Source organism: Bactrocera oleae, chromosome 2, assembly GCF_042242935.1.
Source record: "Bactrocera oleae isolate idBacOlea1 chromosome 2, idBacOlea1, whole genome shotgun sequence".
Lineage (NCBI taxonomy): Eukaryota > Metazoa > Arthropoda > Insecta > Diptera > Tephritidae > Bactrocera > Bactrocera oleae.
Genome location: NC_091536.1, coordinates 99,786,850 through 99,808,563, shown reverse-complemented (window position 1 = coordinate 99,808,563; position 21,714 = coordinate 99,786,850). Strand labels below are relative to the sequence as shown.

The window sequence follows — 21,714 nt, the reverse complement described above, 5'->3', positions numbered from 1 at the left end:
GCTTGCTAAAACTAGTTTTGAGATTTTTTTGCTTAGATAGAAAATTGTGAAAAATTGGGAAGGAGAACCAATCAAAAGAAACTAAAAGCGAAGAGGTAATTTCAATACGAGGAGGTGGTATAATTTACCAATAACAATATATGAACATTTGCGAATGCTACCGCAAAAAAGTTTTGGATTTTGCTAAGATAGCAGAATTATAATAAAGTTCTAAAAGTAGAGTATAAATTGTACAATTTTTGATGATTTAAAAAATAAAGTATGTTAATAGAGTTCTCTAGAAGATATGTTAATTGTTGATCATTTGGAAACGTAGATTATTTGTACTTCGGCTGTCTCAAATGTAAAAAAGAATAGGTTTAATGTATAATAATAGCATGCGCTCTTATACATACACTTATTTCCTTATCAAATTTTTTTTTTTTGTGTAATTTGTGTTAGTGTTTTGTAGAAATTTAACAAATCGGAAACTTTCTATTAAAAAAAAAAGATTTAGGTTGTTAATGATTTTTAGAAACACTATCTTTTTTATTTTTAACTATACCCTGAAAAGGCTATATTGTTCCCAACAAGTTTGCGTTGAAGACCCTGTGAAGTATATGTACAAATGGTCAGCTTGACGAGTTGAGTCGATTTGGCCATAAGTGTCTGTATATAGGCGAAATAGTTTTTCAGTTTTTGAGATATCGATCTGAAATATCAAAAATAAATAATTTAATTAAAATTCAAAAGAATTAACGAAGTAACATCAGTATTAAAAATATGTTGGAAGACTATTGTTTTCAGTAGAAGGGGGCGGGGGGCTACCCAGGAAGAAATTCTGGATCCGCCACACAAACGGTTCGACCAAAATAAAGTGAATTGATTAAAAAAAAAAAATATGTACATATATATGTTTAATATACCTACACACATATAGTTGCTACCGGTTATGAGTTGTTGTTGTTGTAGCGCCAGAATTTTGACGAGTTGATCGTCCTTGACCGGATACGTAAACCCGACGGTTGTGGAAACGGCCAGTGAAGGGTATTATGCTTCGCTGGCGCAGTCTTCTTTTTTGTTTTTTTTTTTGTTTTGTTTATTAGCTAGCTATGTTTTTGAATTTTTATTGCATTAAAATATTTTGTAGATGCCTAGGACACGTAGACGTCATCATTCCAACGATCGTTCTTCGGGTGGTCACAGAGATAAGCGCAGAAGAGTAGACTCTGAAGAGGCGTCGCCTCTACCAAATGATGTCTCATCGCCGTAAGCAATTCTTGATTTGTAAAGGTATAGTTGCTTTAATTTTATAATCTTATTTTTATAGACCACGTGCCAGATATACACGTTCGGATGCCAAAAAGCGTCATCACGAGTCGGACGTTAGTTCGCGTGTTTCAAAGGACTCATCGTAAGTTTTTGTTTCAATTAATTACAACTGTAAATATGTACTCGTATACCTATGGAAATTGGTTGACCCATGATAGTGTGACCAGTTTTTACTTTTATTAGTAGATAGTATACTGATAAGATGATGCATAACTCAGTAATGATAGGCAAAGTTTTATATTTTTCGCAAATAAACGAAATCCGAGTGTACATATTTAAAGAATATGCTTCAAAAGAAGTAGTCGTACTTATTATTTTTATACTCTTGCAACTTGTCACAGCAGAGTATAAGAGTTTTGTTCATCCAACGGCTGTTTGTAACGCCGAAAAGTTATCGAGATAAATATAGAGTTATGTATGTATGTACATATATCAAAATGGTCCGGATGGCGAGACGGACTGAACTCCGTGTGATTGCCCCTCTGGCATTTGTTTTTTTGTCCGTTCTTATGTTACAGTGTGAAATTGAGCGAATTGGACTGTTGGAAGTACCTGGATGATGAATATGAAGATCTCAGTGCGTTTTTTAATTTTTTACACGGGTTGAAACATTTTTTTTTTAATTTTTAATTTCCCGCTAAGAAAATGGAAAATTTTCTAAAAATCGGGAAGATATTGGTTTCACCCCATTTTGCAAAAATCGAGTTCTCAACAGTGGATGTATGTGTGTGTGTGTGGATGTATGTGACCCTCTTATAACTATTAAACTGCTCAACCGATTTGAATAAACTAAACGGCATTCCAAAGGGTTTCATTGCACTTGAATTTCGTGTAAGTTTGGACCCAATCGGACCAGTAGATTTCGAGAAATCTCAAAAATAAAAATTTTGAAAAATCGTTTTTTTCGAATTTTTTCCAAACGACTTGACCGATCGATACCAAAAACTAATCAGTTCTAAACCTTGAAGAAACACATCGTTTGCCGCAAACCGGGTCGAAATCGGTTGATTTACTTGCTAGATATCGAAAACGAAAAATTTCGAAGAGCTCAAAAGCAGTGAAAAAAGCGAAATTTGATACTATCTGGAAACCGTGTTGATGGTTTTCTGGGATCATGTAGTGAGTGAATAAATCGATGACGTGTTTTGCGTTTATTTAGAAAAATGCAGAGCTTCTTGTTTTTATTGCTTTAAACACAAATATTTTTCAACTGAGAGAATTAATAGGAATATTCATTCGAAGAATCGAATACGAACTGTACCACCATTTTTTGTTACAATACATCATTATTTTAAAATAATGAAATTAGAGGGAAGTTGCAGGGATGGCCCTTGAGGGCCGTTTTCCACATTTTTTTACACGATTTGAAATTTTTTGGTGTGAATTTTTTCACTATTTTATTCTATTTAGCACGATTAAATATGTTCATTTCACAAATTTAGAGGAAGTCCTTTTTGTGGATAGAAGCAAGTTTACTGGTCAGAGCAATTGTAAATAGCAGATTTGTTGATAATGTTTTCAGTTTTGAGATACTGAATCTAATTAATATTTATTTGTTATTTAAATAGTAAATCGCACACATTTGTGAGTAACTGATGATGACAGCAATTAATTTTATGTTCCTGTGTTTATGATTATCATTTTAATGATTTTTTAATTTTTACTTACCTTAAAAATTGAATAACTTATTCTTTTTGTTAACAACATAGCTGTTTTACATAATCCTTGTTTTTCACTAATTTTAATTGGTGAAATGAAATATGTTTTAGCACTAAAAGTGAATGTAGTATAATTATCCTCAATTTTCTGTTGGCGTTGTTCCCCATATGCCCAGCATGTCCATAGTCCCTTTGGTTGTGTTTACATCACATATATGTATGTATATTATTTGGGATAATTAAGTTGATTTAAATCACATATACAAAACAAAAATTGTAATGAAACTAAGTTAATCTAAGTTAGTAAAATACCAAATATTATTGTAATTCATTCATGCTTTCGTCGAATAATGAATTTAGAATTCTTTAGCAACACTTTGTAATGTGAACTGTTGTCAACATCTGAAAATATTTCCGCACATTTATAAAATGTTTGGATACGCCCGAACTTAGCTGTTTCTTATTTGTTAAATTAGTTGTTAATAGAAATCAAACTTTATATTTCACGCTGACAATTTTACAAAAAATATAAACAAGAGTGTAGTCTAGGAAACTCATTTTGGATAGTGCGTTTATTGATGAGGATTTTATCGGAGCAATTTTTTTTATTTCGTTGCATTTAAAGTAGAGAGTGGAAAAGATATCCGCGGCTTCACAGAATCCGTATTATTAACACAGTGTCCTAACTGCCCCAATCGTGTTACTTACAGACTGCTGGTGGAGCAGCATAGAAATCTTAGCCTTTATAATGCATAAGCCAGAAGTAACCTTTATTCGATAGAGATATAGGTCGCAAGGATTACCAAGAATGTTAGGAGATAGCTATTTGTTGTTATTGTAGCAGCTGAGACATAAAACATGCTTCAATTGATTAGGATATGTTTTCGAGTTGACCCTGCTGCCTTCGAAACGATACTCAACTGGAATGACGACGTAGCGTGCGAACTAAGCTATCTGCATTGCTGTAGTGACCGATTTCGCAGTTATGCGTTGGCAGCATGAGACCATATAACTTGTTCACTTCCTATTTGTCTTAAGTCCTAAACAAGTTTTATGATGGCTCCATGCTTTACATATATTGCACCGCAGTGAGGAGCAGGGAAAAATTACTCCCAGCCCGGGTTGCACTCAATGCCAGCACCGATCAGGAGGATATCAACATTGCTGCTAGGTATTGCTTTAATGCTCTAATGAAAAGAAATATTAGCTTGCTGACCCGTATCTGTTATATTTTAAATACAATCCTTTAATAAACAGAAACCGTAAATTTTAAAATAATGATGTATTGTAACAAAAAATGGTGGTACAGTTCGTATTCGATTCTTCGAATGAATATTCCTATTAATTCTCTCAGTTGAAAAATATTTGTGTTTAAAGCAATAAAAACAAGAAGCTCTGCATTTTTCTAAATAAACGCAAAACACGTCATCGATTTATTCACTCACTACATGATCCCAGAAAACCATCAACACGGTTTCCAGATAGTATCAACACCATTGCAGGAAAAGCCCTCCTTTAAGATAATCCTAGTAGCGTTGAACACGGTCATCATACAATGGTACTAGTAGACTTTTATATATCATCCAGGCCCGAAGAGATAAGCCATGAAAGATCTGAGCGGTCGGCAATCATTAGTATTGTTTTGAGATACAAACTCTGAATGAAGAAGAATGAAATAGGGGGTTTCGCAGGTGTTCTATATCTTGAAAAGATCCAAGTTCACAAGATACAGAGCTGCAACATTATCTTCAAATTGCTCTCCGTTCATAGTGGAGCCATTTACACTTTCATCAAGTAGTTTGCAACACCCCGAAGGAAACCCTGTAAAGTATATACATATATGTATAAAGATTAGCATGATGAGTTGAGTTGTCTTGTCCGTCTATCTGTTTATGAGTCCACGTGTATATACGCGAACTCGTCCGTCAGTTTTTGAGATATCTATCTGAAATTTCGTACCTGTAGGTTTTTTTCACAAGAAGCTGCTCATTTTTCGGAACGAATATCGGAGCACTATAACATATAGCTGCCATACAAACTGCTCGATCAAAATCAATACGTTTTTATGTTCTTTTGTGCTTTAAGAGGATCATCCCGTGTAACGGCCGGTTTTTTATTTTTGTAAGATTTTTCGTGGTATTTAGGTAGATGGCTATCGCCAGAACTAGGATCTTTTACAAATCTTGAAAATTCAATTATTTAAATGATTCTAAACATTAAAACCCAATATTTTATGATTTTGTGCGTCAAGTTTTTTTTTTATAAAAAAAAGGGTCACTATTTTTCAAAAAACCTATTTCGGGCGATGGCCACATGTGTGACATCTCCATAATTAAATTTTAAAGCAATCGATGGAACTGTTTTTAAGAAACCGTGGACGCCAGTTTGAAAAATGTAGTTTCGAGAAAAATACGTTTGAAAACAAAACACGGCCACACGCGGTAGAGACGGGATGACCCCTTTAAGATATGCACGTGTGAAGGGTGTTATAGCTATTAAATCAACGTTTTTACCTGTCAAACATTGAAAATGTATATTTGAAATTATTTTTTGGCCCTTTATTTCAAATTAACCAATATTACTTTCAAAAGAAATAAAACATTTATATTGTAAATTTTACTTTTAAATACCGTTTTCGTGAACGCATGTAAATCAACACAAAGGTGCTCTCTAAATTATGTACATCAAATATTTATGAAATTTATGCATGTTCAAAATCTTTGATCATTGCTTGTATTTGTTTTCGATAATTTCGATAAACAATTGGCTATTGAGGGAGGATGGCGCAAATCTGTTTGCCTTTTTATTAAATTTCAGAATAATAAATCAAAACCTTTCAACCAATTAAATACTAATTTATTTTTTTTGAACGGTCCAGAAATCGAAAATCGGATCGCAAAGTAAGGGCATGCCACTTCTCTGACCTCAACCCCATTCAGAACTTTTAGAACATCATTATTAAAAAAAAAAAAAATAGGAAAGGCTTTAGAATAAGAAGGAATTGGTAAAAACAGTTTTGTTGGGCAAATCAATACCTAAAACATATTCAGCGGTTGTCCACAATAAAAAATAACACCAATATGGGGAGGCTAATACACCTTTGTCGTTTGAACCTATGAACCATTCTATGTGAATCTATTATAATAAGAAGAAAATAATAACAAGTATGTTGTTTTATAATACCAACACAAGAATATGTAAAAACGTACTTATGGGGACTTTTGTTTTGGCAAATACTATATATACAATTTTTAGTTTTGTCCATTAAATTTTGACTATCATGAACCCTTTTTAAGTAAAACTTTTAAATCTCAAGAGAAAATAATAATAATTATGTTGTTTTATTGTAAGCGAATATATATTATATGAAAACAGTTTTAAGTACTGTATATTCATACAATTTTTTAGCAATATTTCAAATTGAATATTCAAATATTGTGGGCGTTAAGGAATAAGAAGGAAATATAAAAATATAATTAATGTCCATTTCGGCTTGAGTAGAAATCCTGATTTTGCTTAAGTTTCTGTTGGAATTAATCACAACTAAAAACAGCAATGCCCACGCTTCAGTGACTGAAATGTGCAAAAGACAAAAAGACAAAGTGTAATTAAGTTCGCTACAAACAAAGGAAAGAAATGGTTTCTTTTTACTGCGTTTCTTTGCATGAGTTGGATGTCGCTGAATTGCGAGAACCGATCAGTTGTATACATACATACGTATGTAAGTATGTATGACATCATCAATAAGCGTGGCTCTGGTGTATTTCCGGCAGTCGCAAATCACATTTGACTAATTTACGTGTGCGAATTGGGAAATTTATGAACGGATACACATTCGATTAAACCTTGCGTAGAGTGTTGTACGCGAATTAAGTTTAAAGTGCTGAACACATAGACGAAGACAAGCGAAAGGCAGCATCTGTCAAAAATGAAATATACACCTTCATATGGGCACAGTTGTCGCTGTCGCTAAATTAAAACCGGTTCTAATTTTGTCGACGACAATGGGCAGCTGTAGTGTTACCACTAATATGTGAACTGTATAATTATTCAAAGCTCTAACAAATCTAATGTTATTTTACCAACAGAAGCATAAAATAGCACTGATATATTATTGGTAATAACAATTGTTGTTAATAATTTAAAACAATGAATCGACCTATTTACTTATTTTTTTAGACAAAAATTTCGCATTTAACAAAACATTTAAATTGCATTGAAGTGAAAGGTTTTAGTGGGACAACAACGAATTTGTGTACACCAGCTGTTTGATATTTCGCCGCCGTCTTTAAAATGTTCTAGAAGCTGACTTCAAGACGGCATTTGGCGACCAGAAAATTTCGCTGTCGTGTCGTGCCGTCGTCTTTGTGTTTAGTGCATAACTTTTGAAAAACCCTTATTCATAGACCATAACACATTGATGAATGTATGTCACAGCGAAAATGAGACTGTTCCAATGCATAGTAATCAACGCTCGTTTTAGTATATAATACTAAAATTTAAATATATAAAATCCCTGGCCATTTCACTCACCACTTTCGACATTATCTGTTAACTCTTAAAGCAATAACACTTCTTTTATTTCTACTCCGCATATAATCGAAGGGCTCTTCCAGATTTTGTGTCGAGTATCAATAAATTGGTTTTATTCCCAATTCAGCAATGTTAATGTCATGACAATGCTTAAAGTTCCAAAACGCACGATGTTTTTGATTTTAAAGCTCATATATCTTGTATTACGTGGAGTTTTCATTTAACGAAATGCTCAATCGAATTTGAAATTTGTATTCTATGAATTGTTGTTATTATTCTTTTATTGATATAATATCTAACGAAATGCTCAATCGAATTTGAAATTATGTATTATATGAATTCTTGCGGGTATTGTATTGCTGAGAGATGGTGTGGGCACTGCTGTAGTTCACAGATTTGCAGATCGAGTGAAACCAAAGTCAGTTGCAAAAATAAAATGAAACAACAAACTTTCAACTGCATTGCTACTATTTGCTATGTTTGACATATATGAAGATGCAAACGAAATTTGTCTAATTGAAGTAGGAGAATAAAAAAAAATGTCAAAAAGGCTACTGACGCCTTTCTTTCTAAAAAAAAACTTCTAAAGCGGAGAATTTTGCAGGTTCTACATTTGTTCGTGATATCTTTTGTCTTTTTATTCTATTTTTTCATCTAGCATCCAACGTTCAGCTATAACGAACTGTCAGGAAATACAGGTTGGTTGAAAAGTGTGTAGTGCTCACCAAGAAATAGCCCTACTAGCTCCAATTTTTTCTCTAGTTGGTACATCTGTCGTGAGAACAGATGCAAAGTTACAAGTCATTCTGTCAATTAATTCTTTGTTTACAAGCTATTTGACAAACATGTTGCCGTGTCAGAGTATTTTTTTAATATGAAAAAAATTTGATATCGCGCATTGATTAGATTCTTTGTTTGAAAGGTTTAAAAGCAAAGGAAATTTATGAAAAATTGTTAGAAGTGTCTAAGGAGTCCTCACCTTCAAAACACACCGTTGAACTTTGGGCTGGTGAATTTGAACGTGGTCGTACTATGCTTGAGGACGATCCACGCGAAGGACGACCAAAATCCTCAACCACACCAAAAATCATTGAGCAAGTTCAAAATAATTGTTCGTCTGAGATGCCAATGGCATTACCAATTTCACGCTTAGTCAAACTTGAACTTTGTAAAACAATCAACTCTGAATATTATTGCATACTTTTGGATCAGCTGGATGAAAAAATTCTTGAGAAAAGACCTGGTTTGCAGCACAAAAATCAAACCATTTTTCATCAATACAATGCACCTGCTCATAATGGTGTTTTAATAATGGCAGTTCAACGAATTAAAGTACGAATTTCTTGAGCTTTCACCGTATTCGTTTGGCTCCCAGCGACTACTACCTCTTCAGAAATTTTCGTCGAAAAGAGAAGCTATTACAGCCGTAGATGGGTATTTTGTAGAGCTTCCGGAAAGCCATTATAGGGATGGCGTAAAATTATTGCAGGATCATTGGAATAAGTGTATTGAAGTTAAGGGAAATTATATTATATATTATGCAATATAATAAAAAAATATATATCTTACAAAAATCAGTATTTGTTCATTTCGAGCGCAGAAACTCTTCAACCAACCTGTAATATAAACTTCAAGTTTCGGCTTTAAATCAACAGTTATAAAATTAAATTTTTTATTATTAAACAATTTCAGTTTGTGCTCAAAGTAACTCACAGTGAGTTCTTTGCATTTTGTCGCTTTGAAATAAATTCGGCTTGGCTGGAGGCATTGACTCAATTTTGGCCGCATGTTTACACTGTAACGCCACTTGGGTAGTTATTGTTATTCTTTTTTGTGATATATACAAACACCTCTGCATAAGTACTTTCACATACTTCGCAGCTATGAAAATATATATCTGCTTAATATGTGTAAACTCAAAGGTTTAAATTTAACCCAGAGATATGTTAGTACTTCATTTGAGTTTGAGATGCTTTCCCTATAAAATAATTCTGTTTTTTCTATAAATACATACATGTGAAAACATTTCTTCTTGTGTAAATACTTACTTATTGTTTGAATGGTATTTTTGTAGCCATTTTAGAAACTTCTTTGTTTCGAGCCTTACATTTTTATATAAAAAAAAAACTTTATTTCAAGTATTTTTGAAAATCAATAATCTTTGTATTTTTTATCCTTGCGAGTAATTTGTCATATGTATTCATCACAATGGTAAAACTGGTAAAACTGTTATACAACTTAACTTTTTTTTGTTACTTTGACTACTCATTTTGACAAGAGAAAACGCCGAGAAAGCGGGTTAGAAATCGTGAATCGGATCTTCCAGATACTGTCTTTTCCAAATTTTTCGAATTGTGTCACGTTTGTATTTAATGAGCTATTTTGCATTACTTAATTCTAGCACAAAACTAAATAAGTGAAAAGAAATCAATACTAATACAATAAGTTTATATTAATTTTTTTTTTTAAATTACATATTTAACCACAATGTTGTTAGTCTTCTTCTTGCTGCATTCCTTCATTATTGACATTAACGCTGAGCCCCATGACATTGGACATGTGCGGTCGACATTATTCCATTGTTGTCATATCTTAATCAAATAGATTGCATTCAATTGCCGTATCCGCCGTTTTGCTAACATCGCACATTTACTTATGTGTTTCATTTATTACCCTGCTGTCATAGGCTTTCCTGTCTGCTAGGGGTTTTGTGGTATTTTGTGCAACCTGACACTTGTTCCTGCATAACATAATTCATGAAAAAAGCTCACATGCACTACATTAAGTTGTCAACCGCTTTGTAACTAAACTGTAATCAATAAAAATCCACATTGGTTTGGTTGTAGGATAGAAGGGTACCGCTCACCAGACATACATAAACAAACAAATGATGAAATGACAGAGTGGGTAAACACCTCACTTCAGCCCCTATTACGGTTCTCAACTCAACTGAATTTTGGTTGAAGTTTTGTAATTTGGTATTATCGATATCAACTCAATACGTCAAAAAGAGTTTCGGTTGAAGTGTTTTCAAACTTCAACTTTTTTGTGTGAGTTTTTATGAAGCGTTTTGCTCGACTTCAGTGATTTTTTCCATTCCGTACAAATACGGTGTTCAAAATATTTTAAACCTCCTTAAAAACCATAGCTATCGTAGTCTGCGCCAGATGGATTTGAGTGATTACGAGGGTTTTTTCTTATGTGCAGCACATCAGTTTTAGCCCCAACATTTTTGTCATCGTAATATAAATCAAAGCTAATGCCCATTTTAACTCATTCACCTTTTCGTAAGCAATAACTGATTTGAATTGTGTTGATTTTTCGTTTAAAAATTATCAACTGGATATCCACTTATATCCATTTGCACGAAACTTTTACACAACATGACCTAGATGATCTTTTGTTAATATTATTTAAAAGTGGAGGCCTTATGATTTATTAAAGAGGTCTCTGACCCTTCCTCCTTTTTCATTTGTTTGTTTGACAGGGGAATATTTCCTAAAAACCTTCACGAATCTATTAAATTTAAGATATGTTGACAGTGGCAATTTTTAGCTATCTGATACATTGTTTTAATTGAATGTATCCTTTTCAGTCATTCACATTACTCATATTAAAATCTTGTGGCACCAAAACATGTACATACGTGTGTGCATATTTCCAAAAGTGTGGACCCCACCTTTGTGGAATGATGTCGGCTGGAGGCTAGTGATGCAATGGCCAGCTACTGTCGTTGACATAAATATTATACCCATTTTTAATTGCGTGGAATAAGCTTTTTAAATTAGGTTAAATATTAAATAAAGCAAAACTATGGAATTTGGTTTATTCTCACAAGGGAATTGGTGAGGAACGTTGAACATCTTTTTTATTCTTGTTTAAGTGCTCCAGTTTTTTTTTTATCGATATGCATCGTTATTTAAAAAAGAATAATGATCACATATCTTCAAAAACTGGAATATAAACAAATTTTAAGTAATTGGAAAGGTAAAAAAAAGCAAGTATATAAACTATTGAATTCACTTATACAAACATAAGGAGAATACTTATGTTATGAAAGTGAGGGAGGGGCAGTATGGGAGTATTAAATTAATTTTTAGGATTAATCTAAATAAATTTCATATTTAAGTTCATTAATTGTTATCTAATAAAATATTTATTTTTCTTTTCTTTCTAGGTAAGTATCCAGATTTTATGCAAACAATATCAAAATATTATAACAGTCGTAGGTAAGCATACAAAAATGCTATTTGCTTTAATATAATTTTGAGATTGCTAATGGTACAAACTATCTCTATCTGATAAACTTTTATACTCTATCAGAAAATTATAAAATGCGTCATCACCTATGACAGTATATAAAAATTGAATCGCTTAAAAAACCGCCTTATTTCGGCACGAATGCATGTATTGAAAACGCATCTCATCTGTCAAGGTCGCGTGAAATCAACAAATCACTAGTGTAAATCATAAGCCCAACTAGTCCAATTTCCAAAATTGTCAAAAATTAGGTTCGTCTTTACAGAAAACCGTTCGGTTTTTTTATTGATTTTTCAAAAGATGACAACTTTGTGTACATTCGTCGGATTTAAGTCAAATATGCGCCGTTTTGTTCGTAATCTTGTTGCCAACGAGATGCCAACTTCATTATACCCCTCTCGTAGAAGGCTGCATCCCTATTGGCAAAAAACTCGGAGAGCCAATTTTCACAGGCCTCTCTTGAGGCCAACTTCTCACCATCAAGCGCGTTCGCCATGGACAGGAAAATATGGTAATCAGTTGTTGGCAGTAGAGGGCCGAATTGAGCGTTTGGACATAGGCGAACAGCTCGTAGTAGATGATTCCTTGCCAATCCCACCAAACACACAGCAAAACCTTCCTGGCCGTCAATCCAGTCTTAACCACCGTCTGGGCCGCTTCCCCGAGCTTTGACCACGACCGTTTGCGCTCGATGTTGTCGTAAGTGACCCATTTTTCATCGCCAGTCACAATCCACTTCAGAAACGGGTCGATTTTGTTGCGATTCGCTGATGGAAATTCGGTCCATCATGTTTTTTTGCGTTAGTTCGTGTGGCACCCAAACATCGAGCTTCTTTTTGAATCCAAGGTTATGCAAATGGTTCCAAACGGTTTTCTGGCTTATCTTTACTTCCTCAGCAATTAAATAAGTGCTCATGTGACGGTCTGCTTCCACTATTTCCATGATTTTATCGCAATTTTCGACGACAGGCCTCCCGACGCGTGGGACAGGCCTCCCGACGCAACGCATTTTTGACATCGAAATTACCGGAATGGAACCTAGCAAACCACTTTTGTGCTGCACGTTCGTTTACAGTATCGGACCCATAAACTAAATTAATTTTTTCAGTCGCTTTGGCTGCTTTTTCGTCTTGATCGAAGAAAAATTGTAAAATATAGCGAATTTTCTCTTTGCTGGTGTCCATCTTTGACAAGCGCTCACAACGTACTGAGTCAATCAATCGAAAAACTGTCAAACTTTTAGCGCGAATATACACGTTTTCAGCGCCGTATAGTATGACATGATGCGACATGCAACACTAGTACTATGGACAATAACGCCATCTCATCGATAGAGCGATCTGTAATTGATTTAAGATTTTTTTTGTTTAGTTGTAGCGTCGTCTACTTCCTGTCTAGTTTGTTGGTGCACTACATGGTAGTTTCATACTAAGAAGCTACAACTGTATTTGCTGCGCGGAAATAATATAATATCTCATCGGAATATACCATAAAACCTATACCAATAAAAACCCGCATGTTGACGCCGCCAGATCGAGCGATAATAAGACATTTTTAGGTCCTGCCTAACGTTGGTTTAAATGCAATATTTTATGGTTAAATTCTTTTAATAAAGTAGCTGTACTCCATCCTATCATGCATAGAAAGTACACACATATGAACATTGATCATCCATATTGGTTCACGTATGCATATACATACATACATAGGTATGTGGTACGCATGAACAGATGTGTAGGTTGTGTACCTTCCGTTTTACTGCATGAACTGTTATTCGAAATTGAAAAAAAATTGCATTCGTAATTCCATATCTGCTGTGTGACGGGAGTGATGGCTTTTGCTCTCTCTAGCTGTTTCATTTAAAGATCAAAATATGAGAGAGCTGTTCGTGGTAAATAATTGTTCCTCGACTTTTTGCATGGGGCTACAAGAAACTAGCCAGATACTGCATTTGTGTTGTGTGAATTTGTTTTCAAACGTTTGTTGAATCGCTTTGCAAGTAATGTCATCTTTATACCATACATTGCATTTCTTTGTTAAGATTTTCAATTCGCCGTAATTTTTCTTTATGCTCACGTGTTGCTCAGGTCGTTTGGTGAGTCAGCGTTGCTTTTTCGCCTTTCTGAATGACTCTATCTCACACAAACTTCTTCGTTGGTTTGCTGTACTCATATCTGGTTTGAAATCTGGAAGTAGGAAGCCCGAATGTTTCTCTGAGTCCATGACACTTCTGATATAGTATTAGTGTGTATTTCGTATTGTGATCTCTTACTTAGCTTTTGATATTGTGTCGACTTATTCGCCGTATGCAGTTAACGATCAGACTCTTGCTTCAAACGAGCTATTGTGTAAACAGTTCAGTCGATGCGATTACTTTAAAGCGATTGGAGGTGCTCATTTGTTTGAAACGGAAAAAACGTGCGTTAATTGGTGTTTGTAATAATTTAATAAAAAAAAGTGGTGCAAAATTTATATTATTTTGGAATAAATAAGATCTATTTCAGACTCGGCTATTTAGAACTTTTGAATTTCCATCCCTAATAGTTTTTGTGCATATTCGACAAATTGTAATAAATAGTACTGAAATTACGTGTGTATCTGTGCTCAAAAATCAAATGAATTAAAAAAAAAAATTGCGAAATATTAAGCTAAAATGATTAAGTTATGCCATAACAATAAAAAGAAGTGGAAACGCAGTAAAGTTTTATTCACTCAATTCATGCATTCTACGAATAATTTACTTCTCAATGCCGCCCCAGCAATATAGAAATTACATGTTTGATGTTGCCATAAACATATTTCTTAATCATCTGCTAGCAAAAATCTTTTGCTCCGATTCTTCTTATCAACAAATGGTTAAATATGTGATGATTATAGAAAAAAATATTTGTATTTAAGCAGATATTTCATATTTGTTTTAATTTTAATTCTTCACCTTCCATATAAAATCGAGTACCCTATTCATTCCACTTTTAAATTGCGAACTCGTCATACACATATTAATGTTTGTATGTGCATATCATATGAATCAGCTGTATGTGTACGAGTACAAGTGTTTCTTAATTCTCTGTTTATTTGCTTTAAGATATTGTTTTTGTTCTCACTTGTCGTCTGAGTAGTGCCTCACTTGCATGTTTATCAGTACCTTTATGTATGAGGAAGTGTAATTAGCTGGTTGATTCACTTAAGAAATTGTAAAATTTTGCTTTGTTGTTAACTATTGACTATAATACTCCGCAAAATGATCCTCTGTAATAGGGGACTAACTTGTGCCTCTACACCAGCTCAAGGCGAGAAACCCATCAGATTTCGTCTTCATAATATGTACAAAAATATTATATCGTACGCTACGCCTACGCTTTAATGTCCCAAGTGCTTTCATTTAACTATAAAAAGTGGTTCCGAAAGTAATTTCGTGCAAGAAAAAATTATAACTTATTGAAGTGAATTATTTTCATGGAACATAACCTGTTAAAAAAAGAGGTATTCATAACTAGTTCGTTTTATTTTTGTTATGTCAGCGGCAGGATAGACGACAGCTAACGTGAAATAAGATACACTATATACCTTTTGTTTTGTGTGCTTTTGATGCTGGTGAAGAAGAAATCACTGCAATTCGAACTCTATAATTATAGCCACCAATAGCCACTCTTGGCTAAAGTAGTCCTTAAGCGTGAAAGAATTTGTTGGATTTTCTTTTCAAAGTGGATATCTTAATGCACATGACCATTCAGTTTAGCTAAGGTGCATAAGACAATGCTACTTTATATTTTTTTTTTACAACCTGCTTGTCTCGCAATGTAGGAATGCTTTGCTTTCCTTATCCAGAAACTCATTCAGCCAAGTAGCACGCATCAGCAAGATGCCAACAGTGAAAACTGGATGAACAAGTGTAGACGGGTGATTGACTGCACCATGCCGCATAACTGGACTTTTTGAGCAGTACAACCACGTCGAAGCAGTGCAAATGTCTCATTGATATTTGTTGGATTACTGAACCCAACTAGTTTGTTCGTTATTTTGTATTAAATAAAAAAAAAAACTTGAATATATTTGAAATATTCTTCAATTAACTCAAAATCACAGTCGAATACATTTGTTAATAAGTAGGTAGACTATTTTTAATAGTTTGATTATAGCTTTGATTTTTTACATTTTGAAAAGCTAGATATGAGCAAAACCATGTATTATACAAATTGAGCAATGGCAACATTGTTCAGATGTGAAAAAAAGAGAACAACTGATTTTTACGTTGCCACTACGGCCATAACTTTTAACAAATTTCGCCGAATCACCTTTTGTACGCCGTACTATCTTGTCCTTGGTAGTATGGAAATGTACAATGCTGTTTATCGATTAGTCTTGTTTCTGGCAGCTTTTTTTCTTTTAATTCATTCACTAATGATGAGTTAGCAGCACGACCTACAAAATCGTTTCCACACTGTAGATAATTCAAATTGAGATGACATAACGTCATTCCAGCACCCATGTTTGATATTGTTTTTGGCATCTTTATGTTTTCTGAACATATCTGCATAAAACAAGTAAGAAAATCGATTGCCATCTCGCGATTTAGTGACACATATTGTTTGGTTATGAAATGAAATATGTACGCGTCAGTCTCATGAGTCCCCACTGGACCGAGGCAATCAATCCCCGCATTTTACCATTAAGTGACCATATAAAACAAAAAAAGTAACGAATGTGGTTTCTTTGAAATACATGAATATAAACATATCTTAGATACATAATCCTGCATATGCCCATACGTACATGATTGCCGTTAATTGTGTGAATAATTCAGTTTTATTATTTTAAATTAATGCTTATGTTCTACTCATAACTTGTTGGTTTATTTGTTTTTGACAAAACTTACTCATAATAGTTATGTACACATTAATGTGTGTATGCTATTTTCACTAACGCAGCTTCTGCAGATTTCATATTAGATAAAGTTAATCGCTGATACTCTTATACTAATTTACATAAGCATATTTTAATAGTATTGCTCTTCGTCAGATGTTGTAGCAATATTTGCAACTTGGCTCCACTGTTATTTTTTACTTTCCCTAGACTTACATATGTATGTAAGTATGTTGATCGCTTAGAAGATCTTGTGCTGTGACAGTTAATTCGTAAGGTCTCGTTGCGTTGATGCGTATTTGGTAGACACAGAATTCTTCTAATTTCTTGCTTACAGGTGAAGTAAGTACTCCTCATGGAAATATTTGGGAATTAGATTTTAATAGTAAAAAAAACGCAAAAGGTTTTTGTTTTGTAGAAGTATATTTTGGAAACTTTGTTATTACTTCAAATAAAGTTTTAACTGCGACTTAAAATAAAAAAACCAAAGTTATTTCGAATAAAAATATGAAACTTTGAGTATAAACTTGACCAAACCAAGGCGCTGTGCGGCTGTATGTGTGCAAACGGTGTCGATAACATGCAGTTTATCACTGATAAAATGAATCACCGTCAATGTATTAAAATATTAAAAGATAATTTAAATGTTAGCGCAAACATTCAGGTCGTTACATTTTTCAACAGGACAACGACCCGAAACACAGCTCATAATGTACAATTTTGAATATCGTACAACACCCCAAAAATTTTAAGAACATCCTCTCAGTCCCCGGATCTTATGATATTAAGCACTTGGGGCAGATTTGGAACGTGCTATTCGAAAACACAAAATAGCTTCCAAAACCGGCCTCCAAGAAGCAATTCTCCAAAGAATGGAGAAAAATGTCAGCGGAGCGAACAAAAAAATTATTATTTTTACTCCCAGATATTAATAAAATTAATATAAATTTTAGCTTATATATCTAATTTTTTTTTACGAATACTTTTGTGATATGAATTCTCCGAATTTTTCAGTAGAAGTGTTGTCTTTGTTGAAATTAATGTTCTGAATACTTTTGTGAGGCACTCTATATGCATATGCTTTACAGTAAGTTTTGTATTGCTAAGCCTTGTTTTATTTCTACTTTGAGCTCTACTTATCCGCTTTTCTACGCGACAAGTCCAAGTCCCATCGGTCATGCGTTTCCGATTGATTTTTACAAATGACAGTGCGCGAAGTAAGTTCCATTCACAAGTCGAGGGGCGGTTGTGCCCAAACAAATGGATTATGTTGATTTATTATTTTCATTGTGCGACTATTCCTCACTGACCTTTTCGCTAAAATGCGAAAATGCGGTCACAATGAAGTCCAACAACTGACCACTGCCGGTGCCTCGTACTGGCTGTCCGGATTAAGAAAACATGTGCAGCAAACACGCGGCATAGCAGGGCACGACTCGGCTCACGCTGCGTGTCTTTCGAGGCACACAAAACATTTCAATTGCAAAAGTGCGGTATTTGAGACCACATTGCGTGTTTTCGCTGTAACATAGTTTCTTCTTTCATTGCTAATTTAGATTTCGGATGCAACAAAAATGAAGATACACTGTTGGAAGAAGCCATATTTGTTTAATTTCATTAATAAATGCATCTGCGGTATATTGGCTTGTTTCAGTTAAAATAACAAATAAAGTTTAACTCGAAGGCAAGTTGCATCATATCAATTTAATAATTAAACCAAAAACCAAATGACGGCAAATCATACAGATGGAACCTGTTACAAGCTTCTAAATACACGAGTATCAAGCGTTTCAAATAAAAGCGAAAAAAGGCAAACGCCCTAAATACTTAAAAGTACTCGAGCAGTGCTCAAATGCAACTACCGATGAAATCCGATTTCCAAATAAATTAAGCGAAAATATATGATTTGAGCTACGTGAAGGTGAATACAAAGAAAATTGAAACTGAATGATGAGCGATTAGCAAAAAAAGTTTTATTTTAATGTTGTGTTGTGCGATTTTTTTCCTCATATTCAGCGGTTTTAATATACTATACGTTTTAAATACTTTTCGAATTATTGATTAGTGACAAATTGAAATGTGATAAAGCAGACCACCAGCAAGGACACTTTGACGACCTGGTGCACCCATTTCATAAGTGCATACTAAGAAATTAAGAATATCTAATTAGCTCGGTGCGTAAATAAATAGGAAAATGCCGGTAGGACATCAATTTATGTCTAGGCCGTATAGTTCGTTTCGAGCGACTCGAGCCAGTTGCAGTTTGCACACCTTCCAAGGCAACACCAATAACAATAGCAGCGGTCACGCTCATAATAGCCATAGTAACGGTAACGGTAATGGTAATGGTAGCCATGGTCACCCGTTATATGGTCACAATAGTTCTACGTCGATGTATTTAAATCAAGCTAACAGTTTCATTAATAATAATAATAACAATAATAACAACAACAACAACAACAACACTAATGATAATCACTTATTGGCGAGCAACAATAATTATCAGAGTAATCATTTGGGGCGCCATCAACCTTTTCGCAACAGTTTCTACGGCACACGCTATCACAACAACAACAACAACAATAATAATAGTAATGACACTTGCACTGCTAACGGTAACAATAATAATTTTGCAGACAAACGTGTAACAAGTGTCGTTACTACCAGTATTATCAAACCGCTCACACCTAAGTTGGTGCGTCGCATCGAGACGACTTGCTCGAATGGCAACACACACACCAAAGGGCGCGCCCCTCTTCCTCCTTTGGCCACTAACGCCAATTTTAGCATTAGAACTACCCCGTCTTTTTCTAACAAACAGTGCCTGCGTACTCGTAATCAGGCTGTACCGCCGTCCCCTCCCACGCGCAACTCATCGAACTTTGAGAGGTCCCACAACAGCAATATGAACTTTCGGCAGAAAAACTCTAGTAATTGTACAGGCGCAGCTGCAAGCGCAACTACAGTTAAGCCCTCGATGCAGTGTTGCACCGACCTACTCGATCACACATCGCAATCCAAACATACAAGTGCTACATTTTATAACAGCAGCACACGGTCATCGGGCAGGACAGGGACAGGTATCGGGTCAGGATCAGGAGCGGCGTCCCAGAAGCGAGCCTATTGCACGGTGCAGAAGTTGCACAAGGAAAATGTTCCCACCCGGTCTGTGAAAAACTATCCCGCTCCTCTACCTCCAAACACACCAAAAGCTGTGACAAAGAAAAAATATAGAGAGGATCTGATGCTCGCATCTGTTTCGGCGTCACCTAAGTTGAATAATCGCCGCTTTGGAGGTGTTACGAATGGTGAAGTCAACAAAGGTCTTTCCGCAAGTCAGCGTCGCAAGAATTATGTTCCTTTCAATGGAGAGTCAAATAGTGCGACTGCTGACTTGAAAAATGGCAGCACTGGCAGCAACGGTTCGACTGGATCCGGTTCCGCCTCGGGCTCTAGTGGTTCGCATGGTTCACCCAAAACTAAAAAGGTTTTCTCCAAAAAATACCCCCAAGGACTACCTTTTGAGGATGAGTTCTATAGCCATAAATATCGCCGTTCTTATTCACAGTCATCGAGCAACTACAGTTTCTATAGTTCCGTTGGTGTGCCATCAACCTCCCATGCTTGTGATTTCGATGATATCGAGCGTCACACGAAGCACGCTCACAATGAAAGTGTTCTAGATCAGGATGACGAATTCCACCGGAAACCCGCAAATGATGAACCATTGTATGTGGACTTTTCGAAAGTGATGCCACCTCAAAGTCAATGCAACAATGACCATAATGGTATTGTTAATGCAGACTGCTATTGTAGTTCCTCTTCGTCCGCAGCAACAACAACAACAATTTTACCGACAACTACGTGGATTGGCAAAACAGAAATTTCACATTCTCTGCTGCCGTCCCCAAGCCTTGCTGCTAAATTCGAAAGCGAAACGGGACGATTACATGCCTATGCTGCGACAACTGCGTCAGCTGCATCTTCGAGTGCCGGTCATGGTTCGCCACACTCACGACGTACAACGAAATCGAAAATTTCACATTCAATCAACGACTATCTTTACACTAATTATGGTGCTGCAACAACTGTGACAAAAAAAGAAAATGGAAAACAACTCTCATCTGATCTCGAAGACGATTACCATACACACACCTCACCTGAGCTCCCGCATAAAACGGATACTTTTTTGGCGGTAGCGTCGTGGGCGCCAAAGTGTTCACAGCCTACCAAAGTTCATATACCTACGGCTCCCTCCAGCATTAGCGATAATAATAATAATAATCCATCGCCGGGGTACACAATATTGATCGGTTACGATCATCGGCATTTTTATGGTAAGCCATCGACTATTGGAGACACTTTGGAGCCCACGACAAACGAATTCAAGTAAGTATTGTCTCTTTTTGTTTCTGTGTTTGCTCTTGTTTTTAGAAAGCTATAAGCTCTCATAAATCTCACTGGATCGTGGGTGAGGTGAATAAACAATGTGTTGTAGTTTACTGCAAACACGATAAAATAGTTGCAATGTTTTACGAATTTGTGTATGTTGCGGAAGCTATAAATTTTTGCAACCGTCAAACGAAGAAGTAATTAACTAAAGTGTGTACCGTAATCGTGTGTAGGTATTTAGTTGCAAGAATTACACATTGCTTTTTGAAGTTACTTTAGAAAAAACTAATAAGGATATTTTTAGTTTACCCTAAGAAGGCATATATTTGGAGGCATAATACTTTGAATTTCCCTACAGGGCTGCATAAGTGTATATGTAAACCATCGATTTATCATTTTGTTATCCACGGCTTCCTGGCGGCTACTTGTTGCCGACTGATTGACTTCCCAAATAAGCTTAAGTATGTAGCTTGCTAACGAGTCAACTGATTGAATGGCTATCCGTCTGGCTTAATTTAAGATTGCCGTTTTTATAGCTGTTTGCTAGCGACTACGCCTGCAAATGTTTGTTGTGCTGTTGTTAGTAGCGGAGTTCGCAGCTTACGACGACCGCGCGTGCGTTGTTGCGGGTAGATGGCTTATTCCGGTAGTCGTAGGCGCACTTGGCATTGCCGCATACTGATTGCTGCCAACTTTC

General features: G+C 35.2%; 2 protein-coding genes across 2 annotated transcripts in view; both read left to right on the top strand.

Moving 5' to 3' along the window:
* The window catches only part of Doa (Darkener of apricot), an 80,124-nt gene that overhangs the window by 1,142 nt on the left and 57,268 nt on the right, over positions 1-21,714 (top strand). The window contains exons 2-3 of the mRNA XM_014232659.3: positions 1,130-1,248; positions 1,310-1,393. Of these exons, the coding sequence (XP_014088134.3) occupies positions 1,130-1,248; positions 1,310-1,393 (203 nt within the window). The remainder of the gene's footprint in view (positions 1-1,129; positions 1,249-1,309; positions 1,394-21,714) is intronic.
* Positions 14,081-21,018, top strand: LOC138855882 (type-2 histone deacetylase 1-like). The gene is made up of 2 exons (XM_070106146.1): positions 14,081-14,180; positions 18,182-21,018. Exon 2 carries the CDS (start codon positions 18,820-18,822, stop codon positions 21,016-21,018), a length of 2,199 nt encoding a protein of 732 aa, XP_069962247.1. The 5' UTR covers positions 14,081-14,180; positions 18,182-18,819.

Coding starts and splice junctions, on each gene's coding strand:
- LOC138855882 (XM_070106146.1), top strand. CDS start 18,820: ATGCCGGTAGGACATCAATTTATGTCTAGGCCGTATAGTTCGTTTCGA.